This window comes from Alosa alosa, chromosome 7, assembly GCF_017589495.1.
Source record: "Alosa alosa isolate M-15738 ecotype Scorff River chromosome 7, AALO_Geno_1.1, whole genome shotgun sequence".
NCBI lineage: Eukaryota > Metazoa > Chordata > Actinopteri > Clupeiformes > Clupeidae > Alosa > Alosa alosa.
In genome coordinates this window covers 26,981,230-27,002,255 of record NC_063195.1, presented here as the reverse complement: position 1 = coordinate 27,002,255, position 21,026 = coordinate 26,981,230, and the positions used below count along the sequence as shown (strand labels likewise).

Genomic DNA, 21,026 nt, shown 5'->3' with positions numbered 1-21,026 from the left:
ATAGAGGGATAACTGAAGACTAAGTGTTTGGCTTAACCACTAAGAACATAGAAGAACAGAAACAGAAAGCAATTAGGCTTCCTTAATCCATCATGACACCAGGAATTTGTACATCGCCCCCAGCATGGGATGTTCCCGTCAGTCGATAAAACAACGTACACATGCGGGTTGCAAGGAACAGGGATGGGAAAATTCGGTAGGATTCACTGTGGCATGTCTGGACAATGCTGATTCATCATGGCAGCCAGGGTAGGGTAGAGGAACCATGTGCCGATTTTTTAGTGTTGAAATGCCACTCCTTGGCCGGATTTGTTATTTGGAGACAGAAGAGCTAAAGGGATGTACACTTGCCAGACTGGATGAACCCAGACTAACCTGTTAATTTTAATTGGCTCTGCAGGTCAGTCTGGAGATGATCCCATTGAGGCCCGTTTCTGAACTTTTTCCCTTTTTTTAGCCATTTTATGGCTTCCAGGGATTCTTCTTCATTCCAGGGATTCTTGTTCATTCTTTAGAATTGAGTAAACAACTGTATTTAAAACCTTCATTTACAAGCAATATGTGTTTGGTTAGAGTTCAATGAACCAATTAAGGTTTAATTTCACTGCTGGTTACGTCTAGTTACAGTACGTTCCTGGGTTTTTGGTCCGGTAACGGATGTCAGTGGGCTCTTTTCTAGACTGACCTGCAGAGCAAATTCAAATAGGCTAACAGGTTTAGTACCTGGCGCACATAAAACGAACATCAATTAAAGTCTGAATAAACAACAACTTGGGTTCCGTTCTGGGTGAGAGAATGTGTGGTGAGTGAACAAATCTCCAAAATGTTTTCTCTCAATCTGATGTAATCATTACGGCCGTTAAACAACACACATCCATGGCACACGCGGCATTAGAATTGGGATGAAGTGATGGTTACTTCTGTTCAACAACTGGAGGCAGAGAGACTTGACTAAATTAAAACACAAACTTCTAGTTGTGATTTGAAAGACGAGCTGGAAGATGTCGTTGAAACTGAAAATTGGTTGAAGTCTGGGAGCAATACTACCACTTGAGGACCCTTGTAGAGGGCCACACGAGAGAGGACATCTAGCCAGAGACTAAAGGTGACCTCTAAAGGTTGTGAATAGTGATGCTCACTGAATCCAGGAAGAGACTGGTGAAGTTACAAGATGGGGGACCCAAGGAACACTGCAAATTTGCCGGTTTCAAATGAACACCCACAGTGTATATATGCATCCACACCAGCTTAACACTGTGGGTGTTAATTTGACACCGGCAAATTTGCAGTGAAGGTTTTCATTGGACAGTGCAGTTTGAGCTGACTGGTAGAAGCAAAGATCCTTGATTACTCACCAACCTTCGCTCCGCTTTAACGTTTTCTGGTGGAAGTCTTTCATTAGAGAGGAGTTCAGCAAGAGTTTATGCATGAGAGGGGTTCAAGCTGCATGCCTGCCATCGTGTTTCCGTCAGGGACTGGTTGTTGTCATGTGAGTCCAAAGAAATAAAAGAAGGCATAGACATAATGTAAAGAAAATGAGAAATAATGAAAAAGGGTATGAAACAGTGTTTCACACACTCTGTGCACACTATGCATGTGAGCTCTTTGAGGAACCTTTAACATTTATTTAGGCGTTCAGGAACCAATTCAGCAAGAGCTGTTTATCACATACAGTATGTCACAGCGTAAAAGAGGAAGTTGGCACATAAATCTCTGTGGACAACTGTAATCCCAGTAATACCACTGAGAATGTCAACTATGTTAAAGTTAACTGATATACGGAAATATGTGGTGTAAGATAGGAACAAAACTGCTAATCTTGCTACCTGTCGTCAGGTGTGATGCATGCAGGTGCCTCTTGCACAGGATTTCACACCTGATGCATTTTGGTGCCTTCCTGATCCTTAACAGCAAACAGACCACCATCACACACCCATCTCCAGGCTATATATATGTGTTCCATCCTACACCTGATACCTAGATCATCGACATCTGTCCTTTTCAACATTGACGAAGACGCCTGAGCGACCGACCAGCTGCCTCTTGATTCATCATGAGTGTCAAATCCGTCCAATCCGTGCAGCGGAGTTCCTCCTTCTACCAAAAGGGCAGTGGCGTGGTCAGAAGCACTTCGAGTGTGTATGGCGGGGCAGGTGGAAGCGGCGCGCGCGTCTCAGCGTGGTCCGCGCCGCCCAGGATCCAGGGGGGCTCGTTCTTCGATCGCACCTCCGTGTTCAGGTCAAACCTCGGCGTGGGCCTCCACTACGACGAACAGGCCACCATGCAGAACCTGAACGAGCGTCTGGCCAGCTACCTGGAGAAGGTGTGCACGCTGGAGAAGGCCAACGCCGAGCTGGAGCTGAAGATCAAGGAGAGCTACGGGCAGAGGATCATTGTGTCAGAAGACTACAGCCAGTACCATGTCACCATCGAAGGCCTATTTAAAAAGGTATGAGGCCTGCTTTGACATCATCTAGAAAATCACACACTGATATAAAAGCTTATCTTGCAAAGCCAACAACTTATACTTTACTTGCTACTTCAAAACATAAACCTCTTCAAAGAGATGTTACTCTACAAAAAAAACATTAAAAAATATTGCATTCTATTTGAATTTCAGATAAAGAAACTTTGGTAACACTTTACTTGACGGGTGAGTTCATAACACATTCATAGCAGCTGTCATAAACTGCACATAAAGCATTCATGACTGTTTCATGAGACATGACTCAACATTCATACCAAACCTTTCATGAACCTTTCCAGGTTACACAAATACGGGTCAGCTGAATGTAGGCTAGTTTACCTCCCAGTGTTAAACTCAGTGATTACGAATACTTCACAACTTGTATAGTGAAGTGACATTCCATGTAGACTTCATAAGATATTCATGAAATATTTACAAAGGCTGGAGAGAAAAATGGCAATGCTGCTTTGCGATTGTTGGACTTTTATTTTGACAAGTTGTCATCGTTCTGTCTTCCACATTCATGAAAGGTCTGATATGAATGTTGAGTCATGTCTCATGAAACAGTTATGAATGCTTTACGTGCAGTTTATGACAGCTGCTATGAATGTGTTATGAACTCACCGGTCAAGTAAAGTGTTACCGAAACGTTTGTGTATAAGCCACGCAGATTAACGAAGTATGACTATATGAAGACCCTGAGCAATATAATGATGGGAGAATATAGAAATGTGTAGCCTGGTCAGCAACATCTGTACTAGTAAATATTCACTTATTAGTATCTCTCTTATTGTAGATTTCCATGGCCAGCCTGGAAAACACCAGGGTTTCTTTGGACATTGAAAATGCTCGATTGGCTGCTGAGGACTTCAAACTGAAGTGAGTAAATTAAGCCTGACCTGAAATCCTAGTGTGAATTGTATGATCATTTCATACTACAAACATGTGTTTCATACATTTCTACATTAAAGCAACACATATCCAACAATTTGACACTTTTTGAGGTTCAGTTTTGTCAGGGAACTAAAACATGCATAGTGCTGCTTTAAGTTAAGGAAAGAATCTGGAATATAAAAAAAAGAAATTCATTCATATGACTTTTTGAAGCATGTTTCAAGTCCAACAGGCAGGGATGGATTACTGCACGTAATCCGTCCATGTCAACAGGTAGATTGTCAGATAGATTCAAAGATTTGGTAGGGTAGACTTCTGTGAGAAGTTGGTGTCAGTTCATAGTTATCTCATTGATAAGGTTCATTCACTGTATGTGCATTCTCTTTTTTTCTCCATCTTTGGGTGTGTGTATGTGTTTATGTGTAAATTTACTTACCAACACACACACACACACACATACACAATTACTAGGTATGAGACTGAACTCGCCATGCACCAGGCAGTGATGGCTGACAACACCAGCCTCAAGGGTGTCCTGGATCGGCTGACTATATCGCGCTCCGACCTAGAGATGCGGATCGAGGGTCTGAGAGAGGAGATGGCCTTCCTGAGGAAGGACCACCTGGAGGTAATGCTGCACCAGAGGGGCACTGTCAGAAATGTTCTTATAGAGCTAGATAGTAGTGTTAGTAGTTTGCCCATTGAGGAAGATGTAGTGGCTAGCGGCCTGGTATTGACCCGCATCTGTGTCCCACGCACACACCAGCGTGTGACGAGAATGGCCAACAATTGTGACGTCATCTTTGACGCGTGCAAATGTGCACGGAGGAGTACACCGCCTCCTTTAGTAGTTTGCCCATTGAGGGGAAATGTAATGGCTAGCTAGCTTTTAGCTTGGGACATGTGCATCGCTCTGAGTCAATCATATCAAACTTTAAAACAAAGCAACATTAAAGCAACTTTGATCCAACAATGATTGCCACAGAGTACTCAGAGAGATATGAACCATCATGATGAGGTCCATAAAAAATGAAAATGAACATTGAAGTGAGCATTACTGACCCATTGGGGTGGTGGTAGTGTAGTGGTTAAGGAGCTGAGCTAGCGTGCAGTAGCCTGAAAGTTGTCTGTTCAATTCCCTGCTTCCACCGTTGTGCCCTTGAGCAAGGCACTTACTGTAATCCCAAGTTGCTCCGGGGACAATGTGATCCCTTGTAATATAGACATATGTACTGTAAGTCACTTTGGTCAAGAAGTGTCTGCTAAATGTAATGTAATGTAATTACTGAAATAATAATCATGTACTAGAGACAGGACTTGGTATATTTGGCAGACATCATGACACCTAATATTTTCTACTCTCTAATATTGTCAAATAACTAATATTGTCTTTTTTGTCTGATTTTGCCCATCGTAGGAAATGGCCGTCCTGAGAGTGGAGGTGAAAAAGCATCTGGTGACCGTGGAGGTGGACGCGCCGGCCCCGGAGGACCTGGCTCGGATCCTGGATGAGATGCGTGCCCAATACGAGGCCACCATCGTTAAGAACACGCGTGACATTGAGCTCTGGTACAACACCAAGGTGGGGGCATGATGTAACTTTCAGTCCAGTTTTCCCACACACACACACACACACACACACACACACACACACACACACACACACACACACACACGCGCGCGCGCGCACGTACGTGTACACGCACACACATACACACACATGCACGCACACACACACGCACACACATATACATACAGACGGACACAGACACAGACACAGACACACACACACACACACACATATACAGTATATACAGACAGACAGACACACTTGCTGTCCACGCACACACACACTCACGCACGTACGTGCACACATACACACACACACGCACACACACACACACACACACACACACACACACACACACACACAAACACACACGCACACACATACTGTATACATACAGACAGACACAGACACAGACACAGACACACACACACACACATATACAGTACATACAGACAGACAGAGACACAGACACACTCGCTGTCCACGCACACACACACACACACACACACACACACACACTGAAATGTCACTTTGCACTTTATAAAAGATGTCAACTCTCCACTTTCCTCCTGTTATCTCTTTAGATGAAGGAGTTAAACCCAAATGGTTGTAACTGGAACATTGAACTGGACAAGCTGCGCATTCAGCTCAGTGAAATGAGGAGAAGTATGCAGAAACTGGAGATCGAGCTGCAGTCCTCATTCAGTCTGGTGAGCCCCTACTCCCCGCATACCTCTACTTAACCTCCTCTCTCTCTCTCTCTCTTGCTCTCTCTCAACACTCATTCCCAGATATGTCCCGAAAATAAAAAACAGCAAAATGCAAGGAAAGACAACGATTCCAGATGGTCTCTTGGCCCACTATAGTTTCATTAAGCAATAGAGGCTGCATATGTAACAGAGGTGCTGTTGGGACAGTCACATTTTCTTTGGGATAAATTAAGTATTTCTTATCTAATCTTATACACATGTTTGTACATTATGCATTCCCCACCCTGCGTTTGATGTTCATGGTGTTTGATATGTGCCCCTATGGGCCTGCTGCTGTCAGACAGTGAGTCAATATTAAGACACACCTTAGACACACCCCCTACATACAGGTACTGTAAAGTCATTCTATGACTTCACACCTACTTTCTTCTGAACGTATATGGGCAAATCACACGCAAAACAGTCACGTCCATAACGCCAACTAAATACCATGGCATTGTGTTGGCGTTAGTTTTGCGCGGAATTGCCCATGACTAAAACATGCCTGGATTATGGGTCTATGTGTCAGCAGAACAGAGATTTACTGGAGATGTTTTCCCATCAAACTGAATTCTTCAGCTACAGCGACAAGCACATGTGGGATCATGAACTTGGTCTTCCTCTGGCTAAGAACTTTATTCACTTGTAACACATATTTTAATAGCAGCTAATGTTATATCTGTTATTGCCATCAATGCTTTGATAAGTTACAAGAAAATGAAAACACCGTAGCTAAGAAGTCTCTCTGACTTTGTTGAGTTGAAGTTTTCTCATTTTTTTGTCACTGGCTAAGTTCCACTCAACTACAGCTCCACCTTTGATAATACATTCATATATGCACACTATCTGGCTTCCTGTTTGTGTCGCTAAAGCATGTGCTATTGGCCTCCACAGAATGCGGCCCTTAAGGTCTCTCTGCAGGAGATCCAGTCTCGCTTCAGCCTGCAGCTTGGTCAGTTCCAGTCCATCATCAGAGTCCTGGAGGCCGACGTGAGCCAGGTGCGCATCGACATCGAGAGGCAGAGCAGCGAGTACAAGATGCTGCTGGACATCAACACCCGGCTGGAGCTGGAGATCGCTGAGTACAAGAGACTGCTGGACGGAGATGGCTTGCTGTACGTTGCATTTCACTAGAACTAAATGTGTGTGAATGTGCATTGTAAGCTGGATGGATGCACTAAGCTCCTAACTTCACTTGCAGACTTTGGTGTCATGAGATGATGAGTTCCTCTCCTTCCCTACTCTGTTAGTTACTCAGGAACTACTCAGTATAATGGACATAGATTGACCTTGTTATGAGGACAGAAAAAAGTCTTCATGTGATTTATACTGTCGTCTTTTTCAGGCCGTTAATTAAGAAGACTGACAGTGATATTTCAATCTGCATTAGTACTATACACGGTAAGGACTGATTACAATATTATATTCAGCACCTCCATTTTGTATTAAAGGTGGTGCATAAATATTATATGTGCATAAACGGCCTCTGAGTTTGTTTGCCTCAATTCTCCCCCTTTCATAATGCCTTCCCCTGTCATAGAGCCTCAAATGACCAAGAGGACGAGGACCATCGAGGAGGTGATTGTGGATGGAAAAGTGATCTCCCGTGAGGAGGACGTGGAAGAGGAGCTGCTAGTGAGAGAGGAACTCTGACCCCAGGTCTCATGGTGACAAGACAGGAGAAGTGACCAACGCAGCAGCGTAAACAGTAACAATCTGCCATGGATACAAAGCAAATGGAGATTGGTCTTTGACATTGAAGTCTCAAGCAGTTGTAACTAGCAATAAAAAGCAGTGGTTGCTGCTTGTGCAAGTAGCTGTGCATACAAATGTGTGTGTGTGTGTGTGTGTGTGTGTGTTGTTTTTTGACCGAAGGTAATATAAAGTTCCCTTTACCTTCCCACCTTCTAAGTCAGGGCTGAGGGCATGTTGTCTGTTTCCCAAGTCTGGATTTTACTAAGAGTGTTGAGTTATAGTTGCGGACTGCACCTACAATGTGTGTTGAGGACAATGTTTGCTGGTGCTCTTTGTTAACAATTACCTAATAATGTTATGACAGCGGTAATACAGCATGATAAAGTAAATTGAGATAAGGGAAATAAAACTTCAAAACAATTCCCTTTTACCACCTCAAATATTTATGTAGCCCCTGGGTGTAAAGCTGATTGTATCTCTCTAATTATAAATCTATACATCATAACTAATCATTTTACAAATGTGAATATCATGGCACAACGGAGACTAGGCACTATTCTTCTCTAAAGCATTGCATGAAGTGAATGAACACTTGGCAATAATGTTATATCCCTACATATGGTGGCGGTGGTGGTTAAGGAGCTGGGCTAGTGTGCAGTAGCCTGAAAGTTGTCGGTTCCATATCCGGCTTCCACCGTTGTGAGCAAGGCACTTAACTTAAGTTGCTCGGGGGACAATGTGATCCCTTGTAATATAGTTGACATATGTAAGTCACTTTGGTCAAGAAGTGTCTGCTAATGTTCATATTAGAAAAGGAGTACTGCAAGTGTTTAATGTTGCTAGGATACACTTTACCTGTGTTGTCATGTCATGCATTCTCCACAAGGTCTGGATACAAGCAGACCAAAGGTCGCTGTTCAAAGGTCTCTTGGGAAACACTTTCAAAATGCCTCTTAATGGTTTTACAGCACAGAGCTCTAAATACCATCAACTCATCTCGGGCTGTCTTCCTTAAAGTCTCACTCTCATTCACAAACATTAACACATCTCTCCCTTAACTGCCATACAATCGCGTCACGACTGCATGCCCCAGTAGTTACTCTAAGCAACTCATAACTCTATCTTTGAAAGAGAGCAGCCATATGTTCTTGAAAACCAGACACAGAGCCTTTAAGAGCTTCCATGACTCTCCACACTAAAGTGGGTTTTAGGAGTCTAGTCCAACGTGATAGTGTCAAGTCCAAGTGAAACCCTATTGTAAATCTCCATGAAGCACAAACATAGTGAGGAAGGTTTATATATGGCCACTTTGGAGGTCTGGATTGCTTCAATGTCTCTTCATCTACTTGAGTTACTTTACAGACATATACTGCTAGTGCCATTCAAAACCTCACAGTAGGCCTATATGCAGCACATTGGGCATTATTCGACAATGTTGTACTGTAGCTAAGTAACATTAAGCACACTCGTTCATGTTGATCTGTGCTTTGTTATACTTGACACAAGTTTACATGTGTAAATGTAAATGCACATTTTCATAGTTCCACAGAGGAATGAATAGAATTCCACTTGGCACATGTTTCATGTGTGACTTGTACTGTAATTACTGATGCCACATTGCGTGCCACTCATGCTTGTGAATACACAAGGCTAAAGTATGCACACAAACACACACACACACACATACGTGGCATTGTTTGTTGGTGAAACACGTTAGTGAGGGGTGAGGTTTGGAATGCTTTAAAGATCTCGCAATTCAAACAAGACATAAGAGTGCGAGTTTTGAAAAGTTGAAAGACATACTGTACAAGTCTCTCACCTTTCACGTCTGTGGCAACATATACCTGTGTAGGAATGTGGTCCTTACACCTTCTCTGTTCTTGAGGGTGTCCCTCTCGGTCTTGGTTACCATAGCAGTAGGTGAAGATAGTTGATATCTTAGGTGTCACTCAACCAGCAGAATGCTACACAGAAAACAAAACTGCATTTACAGACATAGGAATGCGACACTCGATGGCATTCGACCACAGAATGTTGCTTGTTATTGTGCCCTATTGACAACGCCGTCTCACCAAGTGAGGGATTCCCTTACATTGGCACATAGGCAGGGGGAGAAGAGCTGGAACACACATTGTGCGTTCATCTAGACATGGCAAACACAAGATAAAAAAAATTCTGAGTACTTCCACAGCATTATTTTTTATGCTACCTCTCTCATGAAAACAGGACCACCCATGTGTGTGTCTTTTTTCTCCCTCTTTCTCTCTCTCTCTCCCCCCACCTCCTTTGTTGTCTTTCTTTCTTTTTTGAATGTCTTCTTTCCTTCCTTCCCCCCTTCCCTTCCTGAGTCAGTAGCGAGTCCCAGACAATTTCACTGTCAACAGTTTCCCTGTAGGCTGCAAGCTGTCATATGGCGATGACTGGGGCAGATAGCGCCTGGCAGTCTGCTCCGGGCCACACCCGGGCCACACCCTCCACCCAGGTCATCCTCTGTGGAGATTACCACGAGTTACAACCCCCACCTCACCCCACCCCACCACCCACCCACATGCACACACACACACACACACACACACACACACACACACCACACCTGTGCTGTTGTTGGACCACATCGAGGGAATGCGGGCCGTCTGGTTTCTCCCAAGACACAGTCACAGTCACACAAGATCACAGGAGAAACTTTTCCACGGACGGGAACACTCAATGAGACACAGCTGTGGAGTAGCTGGAGAGGCCAGCAGACTGAACCAAGAGCCTAAGGGCTGCATAGGACCAGATGGATGGTGGGTGTTTCTCTGCCAAACAGATGAAGAGGTGTAGAAATTAATTGTAGATTCAAATAAAATAAATTAAATTAAATAATAAAGTAAAATAAATGTCAGCCATACAAGGTATAATGTGTAGTGAAATGCTTAGTCTTCTGACTCCAATGACAGTGTGCAGTGTGCATTAATGCCAAGATGCACTATATGGTCAAAAGCATTCAAATGTTTGCCATTATACCCACAGGACCTTTGATGACATCTTTTAAATCCATCCAGGTATTGTGATATTAATGTAATTGAATTTAGAATTGGAACCATGAATATTTAGTTAATTTAAAACTTAAGGTCTTAGGTTGATCTAGAGTAGATCTGATCTGTCTCACAATAGGTCCTGGTCACTATAGAACAGTGCAATGTAAACGAAAAAATAACTCTCCAGTCGTTCACTGTAGTTTTCTAGTTAGAGCAGGCTATTCAACTATAGCAGCCCGTCACTATAGCAGTCAGATATAGGGTGCAGAGCTGCCAACTTTTCAAAAAACCTTGGAATGAGATTTGGTGGGACCAACCAACATTTTGCCCCGTATACAGCGGTTTTGTTTGGCTCATTCAGCATCATTACTGTACAGCAAAAACTAAAAATATATACCATTTCTACAAGGGATCTACAAGGACCACTGAAATTCTAAAGAATGAGAACCACTGATTAACATAAATTGTTAACCTTACCAAACAAAATAGAAATAGAAATTGTTTTTTTTTTGGCTATTGGCTGAACCTGCATTCCACAGATGTAGATGCCATCCTAGGGGGGTCTGGGTGCATGCTCCCTCGGAAGAAAATGTTGTACATTTTAACATTTAAATGCATCCATTTGGTGCAGTTTAAAACACCACTCAGAGTTTAGACTTGCTTATTTTTATCTATGGATGTAAATATTTGTGCTGTAGTTTAAGCCATAGTTTTGATGATACTGCAATAAGTTCTCAACCAGAAAGCATATTTGCTAAGTTTCACTTCAGATATGGTTAAAAAAGTGTACATTTCAGCATTCCATGCAATTATGCAGAAGTAGTCAGTACTAGTTATCTTGGTCATTGTAATGGGCATCTATACTGTACATGCTATATCTTCCTTTTTCAGGACAGCTTGGGCTACCCATATCTGGGAAGGTATGATGTGATAATATTTGCACATCTATATCAAGAAAAAAAAAATTTGCTCATTATATTTTGCTCATTATATATTTTCTCATTGTTATTTTTTCTTCATATTTTTGCATTAATGTCACTAGGAAGCATGCTAGTATATTCATGTCTGTGTAAGTAGGTTTGTCTGAAATCTGGCAATCTAAGAACCATGATGGTGGGATACTCTATGGCTGAGCAATTTACAAACATGTATGTACTAACATAAATAGTTTACATTAGAATACATCAGAATTTCGGCCCAAAGTTAGAGACCATGTAGAAATGTGCTGCAATTTCAAAACCGGATTACTCAGGAACCACTTATTGTACAGAGACATGCTTCATATCCTCGTATTCAGTAAGGTCTGCTGTTTATCGTGATGAAGGCAATTATAGGATATACTGCCTTGCCATGTGTTGAGTGAAGAGTTTGTGAGATATTTCACAATATTTATTGTGAGAGTAATGCAGTGAACACTTTCCTTTGCATGAGTAAAGGTGAGAGACCGTGCCAATATGACATCTTTTTTGTTTCCATAATCTCAGATTTTTCAGATGGTTGTTGTTCTCTGATATTCAAATATAAGAGGATTACTTATACACTTTCAGCAGGGATTACCAAATAATGAAATTGTACTGGAAACTTTCACTAAACCACAACAAAACAAAACAATGGTTTGCAAAGCGTGGTTGGAACGAACAACACACACACACACACCTTAGTGTTATGTAATGACACACACACACACACACACACACACACACACACACACACACACACACACAAACTGATTGGAAAATATTTGGAAAAGTTAAATTAAATAATTATGACCTAATCTAAAAGAAAAACAAAGGCATTGAAGGTTATGATATACCGGTATTAAGTAAAATTATGAATTTCTTTTTACTTTCACCCAGTGCTTTGTCTCTCTCCCATGGCTTATACCAGTGTTTCTCAAAGTGTGGTCCGGGGACCACTGGTGGTCCGCAAGCTATCCCAAGTGGTCTGCGGGCAGACGTGGTAAAATATAATATAGATGAGTTGTTTGCCATATTGAACCAACTTGTATGTAAATCTAAACAGTTCTGCAACACTGCCTATGTAAGATATGCCCGTTTAAATCATCTGAATCCTCTGACACAATAAGCAAGGTGCAAAGACAATAAGCAAGGTGGTTCAGTGAGTAGGCCTATTGTGTAGGCTTATACTGTTGAAGTAGGTCTAATCTTTAGCTAAGTGGTCTGTGAGTTTCTTTTTATTAGTTAAGTGGTCCTTGGTCTGAAAAAGTTTGAGAAACACTGGCTTATACCACTGAGGTATGCATACCAGACTGACCTGAAGAAGAGGCCCAACCAGGCCCGGGATCAAAGGGCCTTATTGAAGTGCAGTGAAGTGAACTACTCAAGGAGTGCAAAGGGCATGTGCTTATACAGCATTGTGTGCTGTTCGGAGCCCTGGGAAATTTTTTAAGCACCTTCCCCCGAACACAACAAAAATTAATTAGCGGGCAACACCCAGTAGTATTTCTTCTCACCACCAAGATCACTATGCTTTTTAAGATAAGGAACATCAATAAGCATGAATCTGGTTGCATTGTCCCATTGGTGGAAAGTTATGTACAGAAACAAAGGAAAGTCTATCATGCCCTCAGCGATTCACTATTACCATTAAAAGAGAGAGAGAAAGAGAGAGAAAACCATTAACCAACTCTTGACTGTCGTGACACAAGAGATTAGTGTTGCAGAATAGCCTCCAGCGTGATAAGTCACCAGAGTACTGTAGAAAAAAAAAGAACCAGTGAGGAGGAAAAATAATTAGGCGTGTGAGTACCATGCAACAAGGAGGGGCATGCAGTGTACGATTTGCACGAAGTGTCAGGGCAGGGCAACCCTCTAAGTTAAAGAGCTATACCAACAAGGGCAAAAGAGTTAACATACTGTATGAGCAACGCCTTGTTGAGATACCACTCCTTGGGGAGATTAGTTTGTTTTATTGGACATGCTGTCTGGGAACAGGGCTGCATACCAAAGCACTTAGGCAGTTTCAGTTCTACACACTTTGTAGTTCTCTGAGTGCTTTTCGCATTATTCTGTATCAGGCTCAAGCCAACCCAGAGCTGTCTCATCAGCTTTGACTTAATTTATCTTTAGGCCTATGTGTTAAATGTCAAAATGCCATGTTTCATCTACTGAAAAAGAGGAGTGTTTTGTGAAGGATTTCCTCATCCATCACACATAACCAGGCTTTATATCTTGTGCACCATGGGCATTACAATAATACACACTGTGTATCATTAAGATACTGTGAAAATATGTCCATATGAAAATGTTTCCAAAAATAATATCTCGGTAATAATCATACTATAAAAAAACATATAGACCCTCCACCCTCCCTTTATTTCTGAATATCCCAAATCAGGCTGACATGCCAAAACTCAGTGCTGTGATGTCATTGTCCAACAAACATGGCATCGGTTTCATCTTGGCCTTGAAGAAATCCTGCTTATGGAATATCAGGTGTGTAAGGCTGCCACAGTGTGCTCCTTACCACAAAGTATGGCAGAAGTCAACATTTTTACACCTGTTTGGTGTCAGACACAATCTCAAGGGCATGGTCAAGTGATCAGTTGTTCACAGTTCATTACAGGTCACCAAGTGACAAATACTGAATTCACTTTTTTATCGTTTAGGGTGACATGAGAATGAGACCCTATGCCTGTGTGATTGTGTCTCTTTGTCAATCCAGTGTGTGTGTGTGTGTGTGTGTGTGTGTGCGTGTGTGTGTGTGTGTGTTAGAGCCCACTAGATCTACACCCCCAGTTAAAAGAACGAGAGCTTTCTAATTTTGCAGTTCCCTCTCTACTGCAAGGCATTAGTCTATGCATGCAGAGGATGTCACATGGCACATATGGCATGGTCAAACTCACCTGTAGCCTTTCACCTGTTTGAGCATCTGTGGTGGATATTAACCGGCTATCAATGATATTAACCAAATACACTACAGCAGGGATGGGCATCTGGCAGCCCTCTTCCTCACTCAGTGCGGCCCGCGGATCAATAAACAAATATCACTAAAATATTGGTTTCACAGGTTTTCACCACATCTGAAACACTTTATTCAGCCAGCGAGGAAGAGAGACTGAGAACTATGAGCGGTTTATAAAGAAAACTCAGCCAAGAGAATCGTATCTTTCAGGCAATTGTAACAGATAATCTTTTCACAGAATTCAAAGGCAACTATGTGTTTAGTATGGTTGGAAACAAAATCAGCCTTGAAGAGGTCAACCTATGTCGCCACTACAACACCACGCACAAAGATAACTGTGCATGCAAAAATGCGCTATAGAAATAAAAGTGAATTGACTTGACTTCACTAAACATATGCTATGGACCTGCTAGAGCTGCTGTCGTAGCTGACCTCAAAGCAAAGGTACACAACAGAACCTTTTTGCCACAATTAATCATTGCATGTTGATTGTTTAAATGTGTAATATTTTTTCGTTTATGTTCAAAGTTCATTTATGAATAGGCCTAGAAGCGCATTTGATTAGAGATAATATTAAATCATTGCAAGTTGGTTTAATTAACATTATAGAAGTACTGTATATATATATATATATATATATATATATTTTTTTTTTTTTTTTCTTCTCTAAAAGTGCAGCTTTAATTGGCCTCTATCCCAGTAGTGGAAGTGCATGGTCACATCTGGCCATCTGACAGCAACAATACAATATTTGTGGCCCTCTCTATCATCAAAGTTGCCCATCCCTGCACTACAGTAATAAGACTATTTAGCTCTGATGGGCGAAAACAAAACACACATCCCAAAACAGAAGGAATATGCAAATAAAAAGATGGAATCAAATAGTACCAGGCAGGTATATCTAGATTGCAAAGCTGATCGTGGGGTCCGCACAAAGGCTATGCCGCACCCAGCTACGACACACCTTTTACTCGAAACCCTTGATGCGGTTAGACTTTCATCACCATAAATAATTATCTCTCCCGGCCACACCCACCTTCAGGACTATATATTCTGTACCTCCTGGCTAGCTCATCACCAGCTTCACTCCTCTTTACTCAACTAACAAAGTTGACTGGGTCTGACATCGAGTCATCACCATGAGTATCCGCACAGGCAACAGGACATCCTCCATTTCCCTTACGGGTGGATACGGACGACGCATCTCCGCCGCCCAGGCACCAAGTGTCTACGGCGGCGCCGGTGGCAGCAATGTTCGCGTTTCGTACGCAGCCGGAACCAGGAGCGGCTTTGACCTGACTCAGGCTCTGGGTGGAGGTGGCGCGGACTACGGGATCGGGTTCGGTGCCGGGCTCGGTGTCGGTGTCAATCAAAATGAGAAGGCTACCATGCAGAATCTGAATGACCGTCTGGCCACCTACCTGGACAAGGTGCGCACGCTTGAGAAGAGCAATGCCCAGCTGGAGCGTCAGATTCGTGAGTGGTACGAGAAGAGAACCATCGTCTCATCGGACTACAGCAAATATCAGTCAGTCCTTGATGACCTGCGCAGCAAGGTAAAATTATAATTTTGTGATAAACTCTTAGTTTAGATAAGCTCGTTTAGATAAGCTACATCTAAGTATTCAATCGACTTTCACATAGGCTCTATAATTGGAAGTAGCCTCACCTGTGTCAGATGCATTGTGTGTGTGGATCTTAAATCTTAAATAACAATTATGTACTTATTTCATTTATTCATATGGTTTAGCTATCTGATGACATGATAGCCTAACCTTTTAAATCGATACATGACAAAAATATTGGACGTCCTGTAATAAATGTATTCATGGTCTAATTTCAGATCAGCATCGCCAGTCAAAACAATGCCAGGATCGTCCTGCAGATCGACAACGCCAAACTTGCGGCTGAAGACTTCAAACTCAAGTAAGTAAATAAATGGTCAGTTAGGACGATCTGAAATTTCTTGTGGAAGATGGACTTTATCTTCATTATATAAACTTGAACTTTTGTACTTTTTAATGGGCAATTATGTAGTAGGCCTATAATCATGCTCTTAACTTGTAATTTTGGCGATGAATGATTCACTTTACAATCCAATAAAGTGCAACAACCTTAGAAACATTTACTGATTAAGTAAATCATATAATTCATATAATTCCGGAGTGGCTCTCTTTTTAACCCCGTGCAGGTATGAGAATGAGCTCGCAATGCGCCAGTCTGTCGAGGGAGACATCGCCGGCCTCAGAAAGGTCCTGGACGAGCTGACCATGACCCGGTCAGACCTGGAGATGCAGATCGAGGGCCTGAGGGAGGAGCTGGTCTACCTCAAGAAGAACCACCAGGAGGTGAGTATCCCGTTGATATTAGATCCAGTCTAAAAATTAGTTTGTGAACATTAACAAGTTCTTAAATATATCCAGCAAATGTTCAGTTTATTATTAACTGTAAGTGTGGGACAGTAGATTTTTTTTCTTTCAGACTGCATCACTTGTGTATACCTCTCTGTGTGATACTAGATTTGAATGTGTAAATGGTGAAGCTCAATCTATTAGATGTCAAATCATAAAAGCTAAGTGTAGGCTACCTCTAGGCAGCATGTGACTGGTATCAGCTATCAGCTTTATCCAGCTTTAACCTTTATTCAGCATGTGGTTTGGCAACTACCACCCCTAAAATCATTAGCTTGCCTTGCAAACAGACAGCTGGTTTTGCCTTATTTAAGCTGGCAGCTGGTACAGGTTTCAGGGACAGAATTTGACCTATTTGTCCCATCATGGCTCTCCATAGGAAATGGCTTCCCTGCGCGCTCAGATGTCGACCAGCTCAGTGAACGTGGAGGTGGACGCCGCGCCCCAGGAGGATCTGTCCCGCATCATGGAGGAGATCCGCGCGCAGTACGAAGGCATCACCGAGAAGAACCGCCGCGAGATGGAACAGTGGTACAAGGTCAAGGTAAGGCCAGACTGCCATCCTGGAGAACTGCTCCAGTTACTCATACACTCACACACACACACACACACACACACACACACACATGTTAATCTAAGCTGCTCTAGTAATACACTTAAACACACACACACACACACACACACACACACACACACACACATTAATCTAAGTAAATATTATAAACTTTCAAATTCACTCCATTATATAGTCAATCCACTAAATACACATCCATAGTACACAATACATCACCTAAGTTAAATAACCTTGATGCTGAACATTACAACTTTCACTAACACCCCCCTCTCCAGTTTGATGATCTCAACAAGCAGGTGTCCACACACACAGAGGTCCTCCAGACGTCCCGCACCGAGATCAGCGAGCTCCAGCGGACCCTGCAGTCCCTGCAGATCGAGCTGCAGTCTCAGCTCAGTCTGGTAAGGGTTACACTCTCCACCACGCACACACACACACTCACACACACACACACACGCACACACAGATACACACACACACTCCTCCTCCCTTGGTTTTCCGTTTCCTATCACTTGTCATGGCATCCAAACACGCGGCGCAGCTCAATTTGTTACGCAAAGACCTGATGCAGAGAGGCTCCACTGATGAGGATCCGGTTTGCATCCGTCTTACTGTGTCATATGTCACACAAGATGGGGCTCGTCTAGTGTTACACTCCCGTTTGCCAGACAACAGGTGTTGAGTAATTGTGTCTCAAAGGAGAGAGAGAACGAGAGAGAGAGAGAGAGAGAGAGAGAGAGAGAGAGAGAGTGAACCATTCCTCTGCAGTTTATCACAGTACAGGATTGGCTAATGGTATTAAGTTGTCAAACGTCAAAGGAAACGTACCCTTCAGGTTATGGTTTCAGACACTGACTCATGGCTGCACATGTCTCAGACACACCTCCAACCCACAGACACTTAACGTCTTACCACACCTCTATGGATTTTACGCTTCATAGCCTCTAGTAAACATCTGGTAGCTTTAGGTGTCTGAGTCAGCACTAACTAGAGTCTCGTGTGAACATAGCCGTTCATACGTTTGTGTGTGATGTCACTGTGTGTGTGTGTGGGTTTCACCACCATCTCATTAATCTTGCTGCGGGAACTGATGACGTTAGTCAGCATACAGCCACCATGCTGCCAAGTTTACAGAAAATTAGCCAGCATACCTGTAGGTATCGTGTGCCTCTCCAAGTCATGTGAGCAGGCTGATCTACGAGATATGCCAAATGTTATGGTCACTAAAGAACCTTTGCATATAAGAATTTTGCATATAACTACATTTTAACACATGGGTATTTCCTCCATGTAATATCATCAATCTGCTCTCCTCTGACAGACACCTGTACTCTAAACAGTCATCTAAACTAAACATTTTACTTTGCATTCAGATATGAACAGTTTTGCCTGCTTTTAACAAGGCGTGATATAATTGACAATGACTACAGCCCCTTTTGAATGATATGGAAATGCTTCTATCTCTCCTCTTGTCTATTTCAACATGTTTCACAAGTTGTCCATGTGACAATAAACTTTTTCTCACCTTTTTTGACACATTCAACTTGTCATTAAAAAAATTACTCTTTGTTTCTCGCCCTTACCTGTTTTAACTCCTGTTCTGCGTGTTGTCCACTCTTCTCGCCCTTACCTGTTTTAACACCTGTTCTGCGTGTTGGTTGTCTCCTCCACAGAAAGCAGCGCTGGAGGGCACTCTCCGTGAGACCGAGTCTCGCTACAGCCTCCAGCTCAACCAGCTGCAGGGCATCATCAACAACCTGGAGTCGGAGCTTAACCAGATGCGCATCGACATCGAGCGCCAGGGCTCTGAGTACAAGATGCTGCTGGACATCAAGACCCGTCTGGAGATAGAGATCGCCGAGTACAGGAGACTGCTGGACGGAGAGGAGATCCAGTAAGAAATCTCTCATTGTCTCAGTGTTGAAGTAATATAAGAAAATACTATAAGGGATATTTCTGGATGTTCAGAAACACATGAAGGTGTTGTAAAATATTAAGGCGCACAATGCGACAACAATAACTAAGAACAGCTCTAATGACAACAATGTTTTTTTTTTCTTTTTCAGGAAAACTGTCGTCAAAAAGGTCGAAATTGTCAAACGTAAGTTGATTTAGAGACTATAACACACACACACATTTCTGAAAAAAAAAAAGCTATTGCTGCTACTTTATGGCTATGACCCATTTCTAGGCTTCCCTCAAAATCAATCATACCCTTTAATTTAAAAAAAAAAATCCTTCTACTCACAAGCACATGTCTATACTTCGTCTGTACTTTAATTTGTGGTGTCTCTATGTGTGTTAGTCATTTCACATTTACCTCAGACTGAAACTTCCATTTCTCTCTTGACCACAGCTGACCCACTTATTACCAAGAGGGTGAGGACTATCGTGGAGGAGGTTGTGGACGGAAAGGTGGTCTCCCGCGAGGAGGACGTGGACATCGAGGTGCTGAGCGGATCAAGGTCATAAGCCCCATCTTTTTCCACACACCGTGACCCTGGAAGGAACACAACAAAGTTAAGGAGCTAAGGCTCTGAGTGCAAGAAACATCACAGTTCAAACATAACACTCCAACATAAATGTCATGTTTTTGTTTTTGCAGAGCAATAAAAAAAAGTAATTCAAAATCATTCCTTGTAAGTTCATTGCTTTTGTTATTAAAGCAACACGATGGAAGAATTGATATCTCTTGGTGTCAATATGCAACACCTTTTAGCACTAAGATGGTATCCAGTCAGTAAAAAAAACACTAAAAGTTCATGATCATACCCAATCAATAATGTTACGGTAGAAAGCATTCTGGGAGTGCAGTAGCAATTAAGTCAGCGTAGCATCAGAATGAGGTGAAAGCTAAAAGAACTTCATTGAGTTTCTTTAAAAAAATGAGAAATGTTTAGAAAGGAATAAACAATGGGTTATCCATTTTTGTACAAATGGTAATGATAACCATGATCATTTGATACACATGAGTACATTTCTCAACGCTGTTTGAAGACAGGCCACACAGCCTTAAGAGTTAACACAATTAGTGCAATTTAACATAAACAAATGCAGTCATCAGACATTACACAACAAATTGAAACAGTATATATACTTTTACTTTTTTGATCCTGTGAGGGAAATTCAGAACAGTCTCTCAGTCAGTCTCAGTCCATTCTACTAATATTAGGAGGCAATACAGGATGCAATTACGGTAAAATATTTATCTTAGCACCTGCTGGTGCTGCCAGACATTAACAGGTGATCTCTACAACAGCCAAAAGATGAGCTCACATGACTCATCGACCCAGGTGGCCCTTGGTTTATTATGTCAGCCAGTTGTAAAGGAGGGACAATGTCAACAGAAAGGATTCTTTATCAAATTGTCTTGGGTCAACAGTCCTCCCTCCCCTGAATACCTGCTAGTGTTTGTTCAGCCATCATTACAATCATTTAACTGGCTTCCAGGGAAGGACTGAGAAAACAAAAGAATCAAATAGCCTCAACTCAAACATGTATACATTGACCCATATTGACCCTATATGTTCAGGGCAATGGGCTTAGGATAAGAGTCACTTGGGAATACAAAGAGACAAAAATCTTCACAAAAAGCTAGCATACAGTATGTGGAAGGACTGAATTGATGCAACATTTTTGACTTTACTACAAATGCCAAGCCATGAATCTATCCGCTCAAAAGTATAATGGCTTTGATGAAAAGAATAGCTTTCTTCAAAGCG

At 42.2% G+C, this 21,026-nt stretch overlaps 2 protein-coding genes across 2 annotated transcripts; both read left to right on the top strand.

Annotated features, from left to right (window-relative positions):
- The first annotated feature begins 1,778 nt into the window (after positions 1-1,778).
- Positions 1,779-7,705, top strand: LOC125298609 (keratin, type I cytoskeletal 19-like). Its single transcript, XM_048249404.1, has 8 exons — positions 1,779-2,449; positions 3,264-3,346; positions 3,833-3,989; positions 4,779-4,943; positions 5,516-5,641; positions 6,575-6,795; positions 7,026-7,081; positions 7,221-7,705. The coding sequence occupies exons 1-8, from the start codon at positions 2,054-2,056 to the stop codon at positions 7,331-7,333; spliced, it is 1,317 nt and encodes a 438-aa protein (XP_048105361.1). The 5' UTR covers positions 1,779-2,053; the 3' UTR covers positions 7,334-7,705.
- Positions 7,706-15,382: 7,677 nt separating this feature from the next.
- On the top strand, positions 15,383-19,937 carry LOC125298607 (keratin, type I cytoskeletal 13-like). Its single transcript, XM_048249401.1, has 8 exons — positions 15,383-15,875; positions 16,163-16,245; positions 16,511-16,667; positions 17,110-17,274; positions 17,580-17,705; positions 18,978-19,198; positions 19,371-19,405; positions 19,661-19,937. Exons 1-8 carry the CDS (start codon positions 15,459-15,461, stop codon positions 19,774-19,776), a joined length of 1,320 nt encoding a protein of 439 aa, XP_048105358.1. The 5' UTR covers positions 15,383-15,458; the 3' UTR covers positions 19,777-19,937.
- Positions 19,938-21,026: the final 1,089 nt, after the last annotated feature.